This window comes from Anthonomus grandis, chromosome 12 (assembly GCF_022605725.1).
Source record: "Anthonomus grandis grandis chromosome 12, icAntGran1.3, whole genome shotgun sequence".
Taxonomy (NCBI): domain Eukaryota; kingdom Metazoa; phylum Arthropoda; class Insecta; order Coleoptera; family Curculionidae; genus Anthonomus; species Anthonomus grandis.
The window spans coordinates 3,966,274-3,984,599 of record NC_065557.1 but is presented as its reverse complement, the minus strand read 5'-3'; the positions used below and the strand labels follow the sequence as shown (position 1 = coordinate 3,984,599).

At 28.1% G+C, this 18,326-nt stretch overlaps 1 protein-coding gene across 6 annotated transcripts in view; it reads left to right on the top strand.

The window, feature by feature from the left end:
- LOC126743390 (uncharacterized) overlaps nucleotides 1–18,326 on the top strand; it is a 444,135-nt gene that overhangs the window by 149,775 nt on the left and 276,034 nt on the right. For all 6 annotated transcript variants that reach the window (XR_007662855.1, XM_050450462.1, XM_050450459.1 and 3 more), the window contains one exon: nucleotides 2–58. Coding sequence is in view for 5 of the 6 variants with exons in the window: in XM_050450459.1 (XP_050306416.1) it covers nucleotides 2–58 (57 nt within the window). In the remaining variant the exon portion in view is untranslated. The remainder of the gene's footprint in view (nucleotide 1; nucleotides 59–18,326) is intronic.

The following is an 18,326-nucleotide window of genomic DNA, read 5'->3' as shown; positions in this document are numbered from 1 at the left end:
GGGAGACGGTTTAGCGAAATCCGAACCCACGTCAAAGGATATGACAGCAGTTAATGCGGTAAGGGTTGTTTTTATTATCGGTGTTTATGTTTAATTTGAAATCTGATGGCATGAGGGAATCAGGTGACATAAGGTTGTTCAATTTTTTTATTAAAAATCAATTTAAAAATTAGGTCGTAGCTGTCAGCTATCAACAGTAAAGACAAAGTGTGATAATGGTTATCTGTAAGCTAATTTCTAATATTTCACTGATTTCTAATAATTACCAATAAAACGGTGTTATTTTCATTTAGTATTCGTTGCTTGTAAATAATACTAATAAGCGTCAACTATCAATAAGAGTCAACATAATTATTAGACTGTCATACTTGTCAACTCAAAGCCATTTTTTTGACAGCTGTCATCTTTCCACATGAGTAACCCTACAATGATATGACGTATGTGATAGCTGACAGATTTGACATTCTGAGCTTATAGTACCGTGAAATTATTCGAGGAAAGTGAATTGATTTTAATTGAGAATATGTCATAAATATACCTGAGAGCTTTGGCAAGACTCTATTGTATCAAATTTAGTTGAAAAACAAAGTTACTAAAATCAAATGCAGAAAATAAATCACTTTTAATTGACGGCTGACCTTAGAAAATATTGCGTTATTAATTTAAAATGACAGACGTCATTTCCAGGCTCCTAATAGCAAAGTGAGATGACAGATGTAATAAAAATAATGTATATGACACCTGACAGAATTGACCTTGTGAACAGAATTTATGTGACAGCTGACAGGCACTTATCGGAAAGTATTTAATTTTTTTAAATAAATTTCATTGAGAATCAAATTCATGGAAAAATATTTAATTTTAATTAAGAATATGACGTAACTAATTCAGGTTGGCTGTACATGATAATTCCAAGGTTTGACATTTTTAACAGCTGAAAGTGCTAAGTAAAATGACATTAATTAAGTATACCACATTTGACAGCTTTGACATGACATTTTATCACCAAATTTTATTGAAATAATTTGTAATGAAAACTAAATTACCTTTAGCTGACAAGTGACCTTAGAAAATATTACGTAATGAGACATTTTCAGGTTTTTGACATCTAAAGGTATCAAGTGACATAACAGATGTGATAAGAATATCATATCCCTCTTATAGGTTTGACAGTAGTTCAGGGTACAATAAAAAAATGCAAAAAAAACAGATACATGGGAAATGAATTACTTTTATTTAACAAGTAACCTTAGAAAAAGTGACGTCATAAAATAGTTGACAGATGACAGTTATAAAGTTTACCATCTGTGACAATAAGATATGACTGAAAGGATACTTATGACATCTGACAGGTTTGACAAGACTTATCAAGGAGTGCAAAAAACCTTTTCTTATTAACCAAAATAAATTAAAACAAAAAATATTTGATATCCGTCGAAAATAAATTACTTTTAATTATTAAAGTAAAGAAAAAGTGATGTAATTGATTTAGGTTGACAAATGACAGTTACAAGGTTTAACATAATTGAGCTGGCAATCACAAGAATTATACATTTGATAGTACAAGAAATTTTTTTAAAATTCAAATTTAATTATAAAACAAATAAATTACCTTTAATTAATAAATGACCTTGGAAAACGTGACGTAACTGACGCAAGTTGACAGCTCATTATTGGAAATTTTATTGATGTATGACATTGTTGACAATTGATAGCAAAATGACAGATATGACAGGGGTAAGGTATGTGACATCTGATTTGATCTGATTTGATTTGACAAGTCTTATAGATCCAGCCAAAAATACCGAAAAAAAAATAATTTAATTTAATTGAAAATAAATCCGTGGGATATAAATTACCGTTTATAAAAACGTGACCTTAAAAAATATTACGTAATTAGTTTAAATTGACAGATGTACGTGTATTACGTATATGACACCTGATAAGTTTGACAGTAATTATGGGTTTAACCTAAGAAACAAATCCGCGAAAAATAAATCACTGTTAATTTTCAAGTGACCTTAGAAATAATTACACCATAGATTGGTTGACAGTTACAAGGTTTGACAGTTGAGTGACAAAGCTCTTTTTTAGCAAATTTAATTAAAATAATAAATGTAAGTGCATAAAATACATTACTTTTAACTAACAAGTGACCTTAAAAAAGTAAAGTAACTGATTTAGGTTGACAGATGATAGTTACAAGATTAAACATATTTGACAGTTTAGAGTACCAAGTAAAATGATATGACAGGAATTATGTTTGTGACACTTGACAGTTTTAACAAGACTCTTTATAACGAAATTTAATTTAAAAAAAATAGATAAAAAGGAAATCCATGAAAAATCAATTATCTTAAATTAGTAAGTGACCTTAGTAAAAATGACTTAGGTTATTTAGTTTGACAGATGACAGTTACAAGTCTTGACATCTGTTACAAGAGGGATGACAGTCATACCTGTAAGACTTTGACACATATCATTTACAAAATTTGACATCTGTGACAAGAGAAATGACAGATACGACACTTGATAGATTAACAACAAGAATTCACTTAACCTAGGTATGAAATTATTAAGGCTAAAACAGATTTGTTAAAAGGTTTAGAATTTATTAAATGCAATATTGTGGAAACGTACAATATAATAGGGATAGTAAAAATAAATTCAGAAATAATACGCCAACAAGTAAAAAAGAGTAATTTTAAATTATCTGATTAGTGACAAAATTAATTACTTTTATTTAATAAGTGACCTTAGAAAAAGTGACGTAACTGATTTAAGTAGACAGATGACAGATAAAGCCTAAGGTTTGTCATACCAAGAAAGATGACAGATATAACAAGAGCGATACGTATGACACCTGACAGGTTTGACAGGAGTTATGGAACTTGTCAAAAAATGCAAAAAAAAATGTCTTTATCAATTTTAATTTAAATTAAACTGTAGAAAATAAATTACTTTACATTTACTAGTGACTGATTTAGGTGACAGTTACAAGGTTTGACATCTATGGCAAGAAAAATGACAACTATGATAGGAGCGATACCTGACAGGTTCGATATTACTCATAGAACTTCTCAAAGATTCTTTTTTTTTATCAAATTTGTTAAAAAGAAATAAATAATTTTAAATTTGTGGAAAATAAATTACTACAAATGACAGTTACAATGTTTGACATACATGACAGCTAACACTGACAAGAATTTTACAGTTGCTTCAAATGCTTAGAATTAAGAGAAAGTGACTTTATATGCCTGGAAACCTGAGGAATCTAATGACTTTAAGCGTCAAAAATAAATAAAAAATTATTTCAAATGCCTGAGAAAAAGTGAGAAATTGAGTCATACGTTGGAAACAGTTACTCGGACAAAAATAGTTATTCTTATTATTTTTAATGATATTTTAAATATATTTTAATTTAGACAATATTTATTGTAAATTTTACAATTTTCAAGATATTCACAAAAAAACACATGTTACATTATTGCATAGCAAAAAAATAATTTTCAACTTTGACAGTCCATATCTCATGAACAGTTGCTTCGACAAAAATACTGATCTTATTTTGTTGATAAAGAATCCTCTTGACTATAACTTAGCCTTAGCACTTTTAATCGTAGATTGTACCATTTATAAGATATTTACAAAAAAACACAAGAAGCTCTTATTATTTTTCAACTTCAATACTCCATATCTTGTGAACAGTTGCCTGGACAAAAAAAGTTATTCCTACCATTTTTAGCTCCACAAAGTAATTTTCATTTTGGAAAACATGTATATCTGAAATGCTTCTATTTATTTAATAAATTTCAAAAATAAACTAGAACGAAGAAGGGAAGGGGCGCAAAAAAGCCTTCCTATCCGGGAAAATTCCCCCACTCAGAACACCACTCCTAAGCACTCGTAAACTGCACTAGGTTAAAATGCACCCTCATAAATTTTTATGGTAGAGATATGTCCTGAGCGTACTCCGAAAACATGAAAATAAATCCTTTTGCTCTAGCACGGGGTTTATTCAAATCTGAGGTAATATTTTTTAAAGAAATACCTTATTTAAGTGCCCCAGTAAATTGTGAAAGAACACCCTTTTTACTTAAATTATTTGCTTATTTTTCTGCATTTCCTAACCTTTATATATTGGCCAAAATGGGTATCATAGACGTTTAAGTTATGCGCAGTTTTAGGTTATTTTTGTGCCTTTCTTCGGTAAACTGCATCGAGTTCATAGGGAAAAAAGGGTAAATTTTAATCCTTCTCGTTCTAATACAGATTTTATTCAAATAAACCCAACCCTTTTCTAAATAACGTTATTAAATAGTCAATAAAAAAACACCCTTCTATCCGAAATTATTTGCTCATTTCTGTATACATTCGTACAAACTGACGGAGATACTTTTTCTGTTTGCCTCCGTGCCGTTTCGTGTCTTTTTCCCATTAATAACGTTTGTGTTTGGTTTGTAATTAGATCTGGCAGATAGAGGAGGTCGGTAATTTTTTTTCGTCAAATGAGTTATTAATGACTTTTCCTCTTTTTTTTTTTATTTTTCATTTTTCCTCCCCTTGTTCTGGTGTGTCTTGCCACATGCTTTTTACCAAACAAACGAGAATATAAGTGCAATGTGGAATTAATGACCGGGGTACATTGATGGGGTTGGTTTTATTGCTTTTTTATGTCTCTGAAAAAAAGGATGATAGAAGTGGGGTTTTAGGGTTGAATACCTTTTGAGATATAGATATAAGAAAATTAGAATGTAGGGAATTAAGTCCTTAAAGTAGCAGAGCTATTTCAACTTAAATATTTTTTTAATGTTGAGACTAAAGCAAATGGTAAAGGAAATAATATCCAACATTTTGCCTGCTTAGGGTACTAGAGAAAAATATATCACTACTCCTCGTTTACCTCTATAGAGAATGTCATAATTTGTCCCACTTGACTGTCAGTAATCACTTGACAGATGTCTTGTCAAATCTATTATCTTAATTTCCACTCTTAACTAGCAGAAATGTAAAACCTTGTAGCTGTCATCTGTCAATCTAAATTAATTGCGTCAATATTTTTTAAGGTCTTTACAGTTAAACGTAATCTATGGAAGGGAAAGTTTTAATTGTATTGTTGCCTTGGACGTTAGGTAATTTTAATTTTTTTAATTTTTGGATCTAAAACAGCTTTGTTAGACACCTGTATACAATATTTATGGAAAATTAACAAAAAAAATTGTTTTGGAAAAACTTGTTTTTTTTCCATAACTCGAAAATATAAATAGACTCAAATCTAAAAATTCGTACACATATTCTTTGAACAATTCGGTTTTACACATGTTCTAGCATTTTTAAATATTTGAGCAAGATTTTGGAATTTTTATATTTTTGTATTTTTTTTTTTGTATTAATGAATTCGACAAAATGTCCAAAACTAAAAAAAAATTATATGATACAATTTTAAAAATTTGTATGCGTATTCTGTTGACACATTGGTTGGATACCTTTAGCGTTTTAACCACCATCTTAGCGTTTTTTAAAAATCGTAAAAATTTTATTAAAATTTAAAAAAAAAATTATATTTTTTTTTCTAAAAATTCGACAATTGTGCATAATTCAGAAAAAATTGACTCTGTACAATTTAAAAAAATTTATACACATATATATATTCTTTAGATAATTTGCTTGGACACCTTTTTCAGCGTTTTTCAAAAGATTCTGGGAAAAAAAATTTTCTTTAAAAAAAATTGATTTTTTTTTCTAAAATTTTGACAAAATGTCCATAACTCAAAAATCTAACAAGATAAAAATTTGAAAATTTGTACACAAAATCTTTGAGAAATTTGGTTTGATACTTGTTTAAGCGTTTTTCAAAATATACACAAGACTTTAAGAAAAAAAATTATTTTGAAAAAAATTGTTTTTTTCTCTAAAAATTTGACAAAAGGTCCATAAATCAAAAAAAAAAAAAAATACCAGATACAATTTCGAAAGTTTGTACATCTATTATTTGGATAATTTGGTGAAACACCTAGTTTAGGGTTTTTTAAAAGTTTATATAAAATTTAAAAAAAAAATAAATTAAATCTTATATAAAAATTAATTTTTTTTTTCTAAATATTCGGCCAAAAGTCAAAAATCTAACTAGATACAAATTTGAAATTTTGTGCACATATTCTCTAGATAATTTGATTAAACACGTATTTCACCGTTTTTTAAAATTTGCACAAGATTTTGAGAAAAAATTTTTTCTTTTTTTTAAATTGTTTTTTTTTTTTAATTTGACAGAATGTCCATAACACAAAAATCTAACCAGATACAAAATTAAAAATTTCTACATATATACTTTGGAGAATTTAGTTAGATACCTATGTCATAAATTTTCAAAATTTGTACAAAATTTAAAAAAAAAATATATTTACAAAAAAAAATTTTTTTTTTTGTTTTTCCTAAAAAATTTGACAAAATGTCCATAACTCAAAAAATTGACTAAATACAATTTTCAAAATTTGGTCGCATATTCTTTAGGTAATTTGGTTGGATACCTATTTCAGCGTTTTTTAACATGTATACAAGATTTTAAGAAAAAAAATATTTATTGAAAAAATTTGTTTTTTTCCTAAAAAATTTGACAAGATGTCCATGACTCAAAATATTGACTAGATGCAATTTTGAAAACGTTGACACATATTCCTTGGGCGATTCTGTTGAATACCTGTTTCAGCGTTTTTCAAAATTTATACAAGATTTTGAGGAAAATTTTTTTTTTAAATTATATTTTTTTTTATAAAAATTTGGCTAAATGTTCATAATTCAAAAAATTGACTAGATACAATTTTGAAAATTTGTACACATATTCTCTGGGCAATTTGGTTGGACACCTATTTCAGGGTTTTTTAACATTTGTACAAAATTTTGAGAAAAAAAATGTTTTTTTAAAAAAATGTTTTTTTTTTTTAAATTTGACTAAATGTCCGTAGCTCAAAAATCTAACTAGGTACAAATTTGAAAATTTGTACACATATTCTCTGGGCAATTTGGTTGGACACCTATTTTAGGGTTTTTTAACATTTATACAAAATTTTGAGAAAAAAAATATTTTTTTAAAAAATTGTTTTTTTTTTTTAAATTTGACTAAATGTCCGTAGCTCAAAAATCTAACTAGGTACAAATTTGAAAATTTGTACACATATTCTTTGGACAATTTAGTTGGATACCTATGTTGGCAATTTAAAAAAAAATAAATTTGTGGAAAAAAATGTTTTTTTTTCTAAAAAATTTAACAAAATGTCTATAACTCAAAAAATTTACCAGATGCAATTTTGAAAATGTGTACACATATTCTCTTAGGAATTTGGTTAGACACCTATTTCAGCATTTTTCAACATTTATACAAGATTTTGAGAGAAAAATATTTTAAAAATTTTTTTTTTATTTAATTTGACTAAATGTCCATAACTCAAAAAATTGACTAGATACAATTTTGAAAATTTGTATACATATTCTTTGGACAATTTGGTTGGACACCTATTTTAGGGTTTTTCAAAATTTGTATAAAATTTTGATAAAAATATATTTGTGCAAAAAAAAATTTTTTTTCTAGAAATTTGACAAATTGTCCATAACTCAAAAAATTGACTAAATACAATTTTGAAAATTGGTACTCATATTCTCTGTGAACCATTTTTATCATTAAATATCTTCTGGAAACTCTGTTTTTTTAGCATAACTTTTCCTTAAATTCATGCCAATTCATCCACGTTAACCCATTTTCAAGTTGTAATTATTTAAAGTTAAAAAAAAAATCCAACTAGAAAAAAAACCACCATAGTGCATGAGTTTCTCCCATAACATTCACCTAATTCAAAATATCTAATAACACGAAATTTCCTAACAATTGGTAATAAGCGGTCATCGAAAGTCACGAGTGACACTTTCCAGGTCTGTGGTTAAATATCAAGTGAGAAAGTTGGTCAATTTATTGATTTCAGATGCCTCACAGCGATCAAAGTATTGGAAAATACATGGATAATATTGAAAAAACAACTTTAAAAGCCTGGAAAATATGAAAAACGATTTTTGCAAAAAATTGTGTCAAATTCCTGGAATAAAACTAAAAATTACTTCAAATGCCTAAAAAAAATCAAAAATGACGTTTAATGTTTGGAAAAAAATTGAAAATGACATTTTTATGTAATTTATTACTTTAGTTTCCAGATGTCTGGAAAAGATTAAAAGAATTACATTAAATCGATGAAAGTCATTGAAAAAAGAGTACGAAAGACGTGAAAATATATGTACCTGGACGGCATAGGAAAATTCGTGGAATGTCTGGAATAAAATTAAAAATTTCTTCAAATGCCTGGAAGAAATCAAAAATGACGTTAACGCTATATATAGGAAATTTCATGCACAATCTTGAAAGATAAATGGGAGAATTTAATGATTAATAAAAGACAAAAAATATTTATACAGAAGTCATAAAAAATTATAGACTTATGTACATTTTTTGAATTAAAAAAAAATAAATATAGAACACACATCTAAATATTTCAAAGTCTCCATTGACTTATTTTTGATTAATATGCAATATTGTAAATTCGAACACACAAAAAAAAATCCGTCCAATAAACGACACCCCATAAAGAAAAATTAAAAACCCATTATTAGACAATTAGGGTAATTTATCCCGCGTCCAGATTTAAAAAAGGAAACCCTCGAAAAGCGAACAAAAAAAAAACACCACGTTTTTCACGGCACCTTAAGAACGACGTATAATTTGTATACTCTGACGTGGCAATTTTTCAGAGGGAAAGCTTAAGATTAGTCGTCGCTATTAAAAGAGCACCCCACTCTCGGCCCATTATCTTTTATTGACGAAAACCCTCCCTATTTAAGCATAAAAATATACCGTCACCCCATTTAAGATTAAACCATTCCCGTAAAAAAAAAATAGGAAAAAAAAAATCCCGGTGCGGATGATACTGCTGCATCGGTGATATAAGGGATTAAGGTCCTTTGGGGAGCGCTAATACTGCCCTTAAGACGTCTAGGGATGACCCTTTATACCGGTATATTGAGATTTACGGTCCGGTTTGTCTTTAGTGAATTTATTTTGTGATGTATTGCCGTAGTTTATCAATGGGGGAGGTTTTTTGCCGCGCTGATTTATGTTAATAGCATGAGTTATCCACGATTTCCACCCCTATTGATTTTTAATTCATATTTTCGGCATATTTCTTTAGGAGTGGGAATCTTAAATATTAAAGGCATACAAATAAAACAATATAATTAATTTTAACCAGCAATGTATGCTTCTCTTATATGGAGTCCTTACTATGAAATTCAGTGAAAAAAAATTCAACGAAAGTTCCTTATGTATCTGTCCTTTCAACTTGATGGTTTTTACCCTCCATATTTTTATATAATCTTCTATTCACTCGATTCTTCGTGGTATATCTTGAATTTAGAAGAAACAAAGCTTCAGTTGTGTCTGCAAGGGGATATTGACTGTTTTGAATTGCTAGAAAAATTAAATATTTGTATACCACAATTGAATTTAAGGAATACTAAAAGCTTTTACTATATCGAGGCAAATGAGAATATACTCTTATATACCTCTATAATATAGATAATGATATATCCTAAATATTCCATAAATTGGACAGGTGGAACCGTTTTATTATTCTTGCTCCACTGTATTTTGAATAATGTTTTTAATTAGCTCAGTGGAATAAGGTCTTCGGCGTCCCATTCCTCCGGTTCTTCATCAGATGATGATATTACCATATTATCCGGTTCTGATAAATTATTTGTGATTTCTGGCTCGTCTACCTCATTTCCATCACAACTATCATTATCCGAGTCGATATCTGATGGAATGCCTATAAATTCACTGTCCGAATTTTCAATATTCTCAATTTTATTATAAAGATCCTTTTCGGCCAAACCAATAAGGGATTATGTAAGGTTTTATAACGATAACAGAATTTCATAATCTTGTGATTTATTTGTATGGTGCTGTAGGAGCGTTTTTAAGATTATCCAATTAACTTGTTTGCTGTTTGTATTTTTTTTTTCTTTTTTTGATATTTATGTATACAAATGAATATATTTTTTAGGGTTATTAATTTGTGGTTGTTTATTTTTAAATAAGCTTAGTATTATTACTATAAATTTTCTAGGAATTGGTCGAATTTTGAAATTCTTCCAGACACTCCTGGAATAAATAGAAAACTTTTCTGGAGCATTTACCAATTATTTTAAAAAAAATTACGTGTTAGGGTGCCAGGGCTTTGAAATTTGTGGAAAAGTACTTTTTTTTTCGTGGTCCTTCCAGGTATTCCAGGCACCTCTGGAGTAAGTAGTCCAAATATTTTTTTTCAAAATTTTAAGGCAAATGGTGAAATTCTTCCAGGCACTCCTGCACTGACTCTATAAAAATATCTCATTAGGTCGTTCTCCTCGATGTTCCCTGTTCTTTCACCATTATTGTATTAAATTCTAAGTGAACCATGATGATTCTAGGCACACTAGGAATAGTTAATTCATTAGAAATAAAGTCATGAAGTAAAGTTGAAATTTTCAAGCTTTCCTGGTGCATTCGCCAATATTTTAAACTTAGTCTTATAATTAAACGCTCTATTTCATATAGAAGAGCGAAAAATTTATTTTAATCCTAGAAATGTTTAAAAAATTCTGTTTAAATAACAAGGGAATAGTTTTTCTCTCATTTATATAGCATAAAAAAAATAATATTAAAAATCTTTAAAATTTCTATCTTTTGCATTAAAAAACAAGAAACCATAGAAAATCAGGGAATTTTTTATGAAAATCCCTTTGAATGAAACTGAAAAACTTGAGCGAATAAAAAAATTTTTTTCGCGTATTTTCTATTTTCTATAGAAAAACAAAAAATTAAAGAAAATGAAAGTAATTTTAATAAGAACCTAAATGATGTAAAGTGAAAAATTGTGATTGTCACTGATTGTGAAAAAAAATAGAAATAGAGAAAATGAATGTCTTCTAATATTTAAAAATTCCGTTTTTTATAAAACAGTGGGAAATTGCTAAAAATCGTGAAAATTTTTGTTGTAAATAAAAACGAAAAAGTTGTAAAAATCAAAAAAAAAAGTTATCATTTATATAGCGTCAATTTAAAGCAATGCCTTCAAGTGCCTGGAAAAATTTATAAAATTTCGTTAAATATCTGTATAAAAAGAGAAAAGCTGCAAAAAATCCGTTTTTGAATAACCCTGCACTTACCCCTTCCCCCACCCACCCCACACAATTGATCAGTAAGAAATCGTTTTCAAAAATTGTTGTTTTCCAAAATACTATACATAAATAACAGCTGGTTACGGAGGCAGAAATAAAATTTTTTTTGGTTTTAGAGTAAAATCGGCCAGAAAATGTAAAATTCGAAATTTTCAGAACTAGAACTTTACAATTAAGAACTAAAAAAAGAAAAATCGTAAAGATTTTTAAAATTTCATTTACAATAGGAAACTAAAAGAAAAATTCAACAAGGCAAATTTGAAAAGAAGTCCAAAACTTGGATTTTTTTTTTAATATTACCGCATTTTACTCCTCCCTATTCAGAATTTCTGACGAAAATTATTTTTTTTTGCTTATTTAAAAAAAAATATTTTTCCTGCGAAAACCTTTCCAGTCAGCGTAGGTTAAAAACAAAAAAATAACGACATTTACGATTGTTTTTGGTAAAAAATGCCACATTTTTTCACCATTCTATTCCACTGCATAAAAGCTAAAATTCAAATTTGCATTTTTACATAAGTCACTATTTCCTCACTCGAATTTCAATCCCAATCAATTTTTTGCAGCAAAATTTATCTAAGAACCTTTTTCTTTTAGAAAACCCTTAATAAAGTATTAATAAAAATTTTATAGGACCATAAGAGCCACTCTAAAACTTTAATATACATCAAAAATACTCAATTAGCAATTTTTTTCATATTTGAGCACCCCATCGTCTGGAAATAGACGCGCCACGCTTATTAAACCCCATCAAATATTTATGAAAATTTAAGGGCGGGTGGTGAGACTACAGCTGAAAGCTAAATCAAATAAATCTCTAATTAGGGTTATTATAGGGGCGGTCCCAAATTAGTGCTCTAAAACTTTCATTATTGATTAATCTGCTTTTGGAAAATTAGTGTGGTATCAGAGACTTCGTTTGAGTCATAGTTTTACTTAGGTGAGTCTAATGTCCACTTATTTCAGCTTATAAGTGTTTTTTATATACTGTATAAGAAGGAATTTTTTTTCACCTTTTTCATTTGATTCTTTTTATTCTATAAAAATTCTACAATTTCTTTATAAGTAGTTTTTCCTCGTTTGAATTTCCCATGTTTTAATTGCAATATGTTCTTATGAAAATTCTTCAATTTCTTAACGGTTTTTCGAGTATCCATGTAAAATAGACAGTTGTTTTCAGGAATTTTTTAAATTTTAATTTAAGGAAATTATTGAGAATTAAATGCCTTAAATTAAAAATAAAAATTATTTCCTAATTCCACTAAATTCTCTGGTGACACCTATTTCAGCGTTTTTCCTTGATTTTTTTTTGAAAATATCGATTTTTTTTTCTATTTATTCGACACAAAGTTCATAACTCAAAAATTGACCAGATATCATTTTAAAAATTTGTACACATATTCCAAGGACAATTTCATTCGACACCTATTTCAGCGTTTTTCCAAATTTGTACAAAAATTTGAGAAAATTTTTTTTTTTCGAAAATATCGATTTTTTTTCTATTTATTCGACACAAAGTTTATAACTCAAAAAATTGACCAGATATCGTTTTGAAAATTTGTACACATATTTCAAGGACAATTTCGTTGGACACCTATTTCAGCGGTTTTCCAAATTTGTACAAGAATTTGAGAAAATTTTTTTTTCGAAAATATCGATTTTTTTTTCTATTTATTCGACACAAAGTTCATAACTCAAAAAATTGACCAGATATCGTTTTGAAAATTTGTACACATATTCCAAGGACAATTTCATTGGATACCTATTTCAGCGTTTTTCCAAATTTATTTAAGAATTTGAGAAAAAACATTTTTTCGTAAATATCAATTTTTTTTCTGTTAATTCGACACAAAGTTCATAACTCAAAAGATTGACTAGATATCGTTTTGAAAATTTTATAAAGACAATTTCATTGGACACCTATTTCAGCGTTTTTCAAAATTTGTACAAAAATTTGAGAAAAATTTTTTTTAGATAATATCGATTTTTTTTTTTATTTATTCGACAAAAAGTTCATAACTCAAAAAATTGACCGGATATCATTTTGAAAATTCGTACACATATCCAAGGACACCTATTTCAGCGTTTTTCCAAATTTGTACAAGAATTTGAGAAAAAACATTTTTTCGTAAATATCAATATTTTTTCTATTTATTCGACACAAAGTTCATAACTCAAAAGATTGACTAGATATCATTTTGAAAATTTGTACACATTTTCCAAGGACAATTTCATTGGACACCTATTTCAGCGTTTTCCCAAATTTGTACAAGAATTTGAGAAAAATTTTTTTTTCCAAAATATTGATTTTTTTTTCTATTTATTCAATACAAAGTTCATAACTCAAAAAATTGACCAGATATCGTTTTGAAAATTTGTACACATATTCCAAGGACAATTTCGTTGGACACCTATTTCAGCGTTTTTCCAAATTTGTACAAGAATTTAAAAAAATTTTTTTGTTTTGAAAATATCGATTTTTTTTTTTATTTATTCGACACATGCACCTACCCACTCTGGTAAGGTTTATAATTTGTATTTATCTCAGGCGCTTCTTTCAAGTGCCTCATTCTAATTTTTCTTATCTTCCAGGTGTTTGGTATCATTTTTATTTTTTCCAATCAAGTAAAGTAATTAATTTCCCAATTTTTCCAGAAGTTTCAGGCCATCTTCTTCTTTTTTTCAAGGCACTTTCCAGAAAATTTAAATAATTTCTTATTATTCCAATTTCTGTTTGTCACTCGGTTAGATAGTCTAAAAATTGTTACGGTATTCTTTCAGTCACTCAAGAGTATTTAGAAAAAAATATTTCAGGCTTTTGAGTCATTTTATGATGTTTCCCAGGCAGTAAAACTAAGTTCTTATTTTAGGCACCTTTTCTCTTCCAAGAAAGTCAAATAATTCTACATTTTCTTATATCACAGATAGTTTCTTTTATTAATTTTTTCCAGAAGTAATTTTTTATAGTTGCCAGATAATTTTATTTGTTGTTATTCCTTCCAGATTTTTAAAACCACCAACAAGACATTGCTTTAAATTGACGCTATATAAATGAGATTTTTTTTTGATTTTGATGCCACTTTTCCGTTTTTATTTACAATAGAAAATTTCACAATTTCCCACTGTTTTATAAAAAATTGAATTTTTTAAATATTAGAAGACATTTTCCCTTTTTCTATTCTTTTTCCCGATCTTACCCTCTTCTATCTACGTTTCTCTTATATTAAATAAATTTTAATATAAACTCTATGTTTGTCTATATACATCCGGCCAATGTAGATTTTGCGCACGATAATTCTTCAAGGCTTTTAAAGAATATTGAAGAATCTATTCCAGGTATGTCATGTATAAGTATTCTTTAGGCATTAAAGATAATCTAACAATATATTCAAAGAATTTAAGTTAATTTGACTGTTTTCTAGTTACTCTTAAGCCTCTTCCAAGCATTTAAAGGTTATTGAAGAGTCTATTCCAGGTATTCGATTGCTTGGAAGTATCTTCTAAGTATTCTTAAGGCCTCTCTAAGCACTTAAAGGTAATCTGCGAGTTTATTAAAGGAAATTATGTTACTTTGACTCTCTCTAAGAGTTCTCTAGGTATGTTTTTTAAAGTGACCATACTTTTTGAAGGTAAATATAATAAAAACTAATAAGACTATTTTTGTGAACTAAAAAGCTTAATGTTAAGAAAAATGTTCTCTAGAGATATTCTTTCAGGCCAAAATTGATCCAAGCAAAAATTTCAGAAATATTGACCTTTTTAGATAATATTGTGTAATAATGATGTTTGATTTTGAAGGATGCTGTGAATAACCTATTTTGCCAATTCAATAATAAAAAATTGGAGAAGTTCTTGGATAACCGCCAATTTTTCCGTTTTTTTTTTAATGTAAAAAAAAGCGGATTAATAGGAAAAATCATTTCCTAATAATGCGAATAATTTTTTTAATTTCTTAGGTTCTTATTAAAATTACTTTCATTTTCTATAATTTTTTCTCTTTCTAAAGAAAATGGAAAATATGAGAAAATATTTTTTTTATTTGCTCAAGTTTCTCAATTTCATTCAAAGGGATTCTTACGAAAATTTCCATGATTTTCCATGATTTCTTTTTTTTTAATGTAAAAGATAGAATTTTTTTTCAAGATTTTTTTATGCTATATAAATGAGAGAAAACTATTGTCTTGTTATTTAAATAGAATTTCTTAAACATTTCCAGCATTAAAAGAAATTTTCCCCTCTTCTATGAAAAATTGTGTTTTTAATTATAAGACTTTTTCCAGAAAAAGTTTAAAATATTGGCGAATGGACCAGGAAAGTTCGAAAATTTCAACTTTTCTTCGTGCATTTATTTTTAATGAATTAACTATTCCAAGTCTGCCTGGAATCATGGTTGACTTAGAATTTAATAAAATAATGGTGAAGGAACAGGGAACATCGAGGAGAACGACCTAACGAAATTTTTTTATTAAGTTTTATAGTTTTTTACCGAATTTTGACCTTGACATGTTGAAAAAATGGTGAATGCACCAAGATAAGTTGTAAATTTTCATGTAGAGGTTATGGTTTTCCTTCATATACTATTACAGGAGTGCCTGGAAGAATTTCACCATTTGCCTTAAAATTTTGAAAAAATATTTGAATATTTGGACTACTTACTCCAGGAGTGCCTGGAATACCTGGAAGGACTGGAATCATGGTTGCATAAAATTTTGATAAAATAATGGTAAAGGAACAGAGACTGAGTTACACAATTTTGACCTTGACATGTTGAAAAAATGGTGAATATGCGAGGAAAGTAAATTCCTTCATGTAGAAGTTATCGTCTTCCATCATATACTATTGCAGGAGTGCCTGGACGAATTTCACCATTTGCCTTAACATTTTGAAAAAAATATTTGAATATTTGGAGTACTTACTCCAGGAGTGCCTGGAATACCTGGAAGGAACAGGAAACATAAATACTTCCAATACGTTCCTGACACCCTAACACGCAATTTTTTTAAAAATAATTGGTGAATGCGCCAGCAAAGTTCCTTATTTATTCCAGATGTGTCTGAAAGAATTTCAAAATTCAATAGTAAATAAAAAATTCTTCCAATTCCAAGAAAATAAGCAAGAAATGCGTGAGGAAAACGAGACAACAATACATAAAATGGAAGCTATAGAAAAAGTTTAAGATATTGGTGGATTTACCGGAAAAGTTAAAAAATTCCAGTGAATCAGTGATTCCAAATCAGTGAAAATCCAGTAATTCCAGTATTCCAGGAATGCCGAGAAGAATTTTAAAATTTCCTTTAGGAAATTATGAAATTTTTCAATTCCAAGCTCCAAGCGACAAAAGAAAATAAATGGTAAGAAAAACTACAAAATGGAAGCTCCAGAAAGCTAAACAACATTGGGGTATGCACCAGGAATAGTCAAAAATTCCAGAGTATTCCAGGAGTGCCTGGGATAAGGACTTTGACATCAAATAGTATACACGTATTTATTTTTTTTTTTTTTGGAATTTAGAAACCAATTTAAGGACAAGCGTATTGGTGAATGCGTCAGGAAAATATTATTTATAATCTAAGGTCATATAGTAATTATATGTTTTTTTAAGGGGATTTCAAACAATTTTTAAATTTCCTTTAGAAAAATGAAGGTGAAAGAGCAGGTAGAAATTATTCAATTTTAAACTTTTTCGAAATTGAAAATATACTCCAGGAAAATTCGAAACTTCAAATGTATTCCAGGAGTGCCTGGGATAAGTCCTTTGACGTCAAGTAGTATACATGTAATTTTTTTTTGGAATTTAGGAACGAATTCAAGGACAAACGTTCTAGTGAATGTGCCAGAAAAATATAATTTATAACCTGAGGTCATATAGTAATTATATGTTTTTTTAAGGAGATTCCAGGAATGCTTGACACAATTTTTAAATTTCCTTGAAAAAATTATTTTTTTTAATTAATTGGTGAAAGAACAAGTAAAAATCATTTAATTATAAAGCGCAGAGAAATTGAGAATATATGGTGGATGCTCCAGAAAAATTCAAAAATTGCAAAGTATTCCAGGAGTGCCTGGGATAAGGACTTTGACATCAAATAGTGTACAAGTAGTTATCTTTTTTTGGTATTTTGAGACGAATTCAAGGACAAATATATCAGTAAATGCGTCAAGAAAATTTCATTTATTACCTGAGGTCATATAGTAATTATATGTTTTTTTAAGGAGATTTTAGGAATGCTTGACACAATATTTAAATTTCCTTAAAAATTTTTTTTTTAAATTAATTGGTGAAAGAGTGGGTAGAAATTGTTCAATTTTAAACTTCAGGAGAATTGAAAATATATGGTGGATGCTCCAGAGACTTAAAAAGTATTCTCCGAGTGCCTGGGATAAATATCTTGACGTCAAGTAGTATACACTTTAATTATAACTTATTTTTTTTAAAGGAATTGCAGGAATAGCCAAAAAAACTTTTTAAAATTTCTTGAAATGGTGAAAAAAACTGTTCAAATTAATTGGTGAAAGGGCAGGTACAAATCTTCCAATTCTACACTTGATGGGAATTAAAAATAAATGGTGAATGCGCCACGACGATTGGTGAATGCACCAGGCAAGTTTTCCATTTATTCTAGGAGTGCCTGGAAGAATTCATAAATTCTTCCAGGAAAAAGATTTATTATAATATTTTTTACATTAAAAAACAAGAAATCGTGGAAAATCATGGAAATTTTCATAAGAATCCCTTTGAATGAAAGTGAAAAACTTGATGGAATAAAAAAAATATTTTCTCGTATTTTCCATTTTTTATCGAAAGACAAACATTTGTTGAAAATGAAATTAATTTAAAGAACATAAAAAATTAAGTCGCATTATTAGGAAATAATTCCTCCTATTAATTTGCCGTTTTTTACATAAAAAATGGAATAACGCTTTAATCTAATGACTTCTCCAATTTATAGATAGGTAGTAATAAATTGGCAGAAAGATATAGAGTATTCACAGCATCCTTTAAAATCAAACATCATTATTACACACTACTGTCTAAAAACGTCAATATTTCTGAAAGTTTTCCTTAG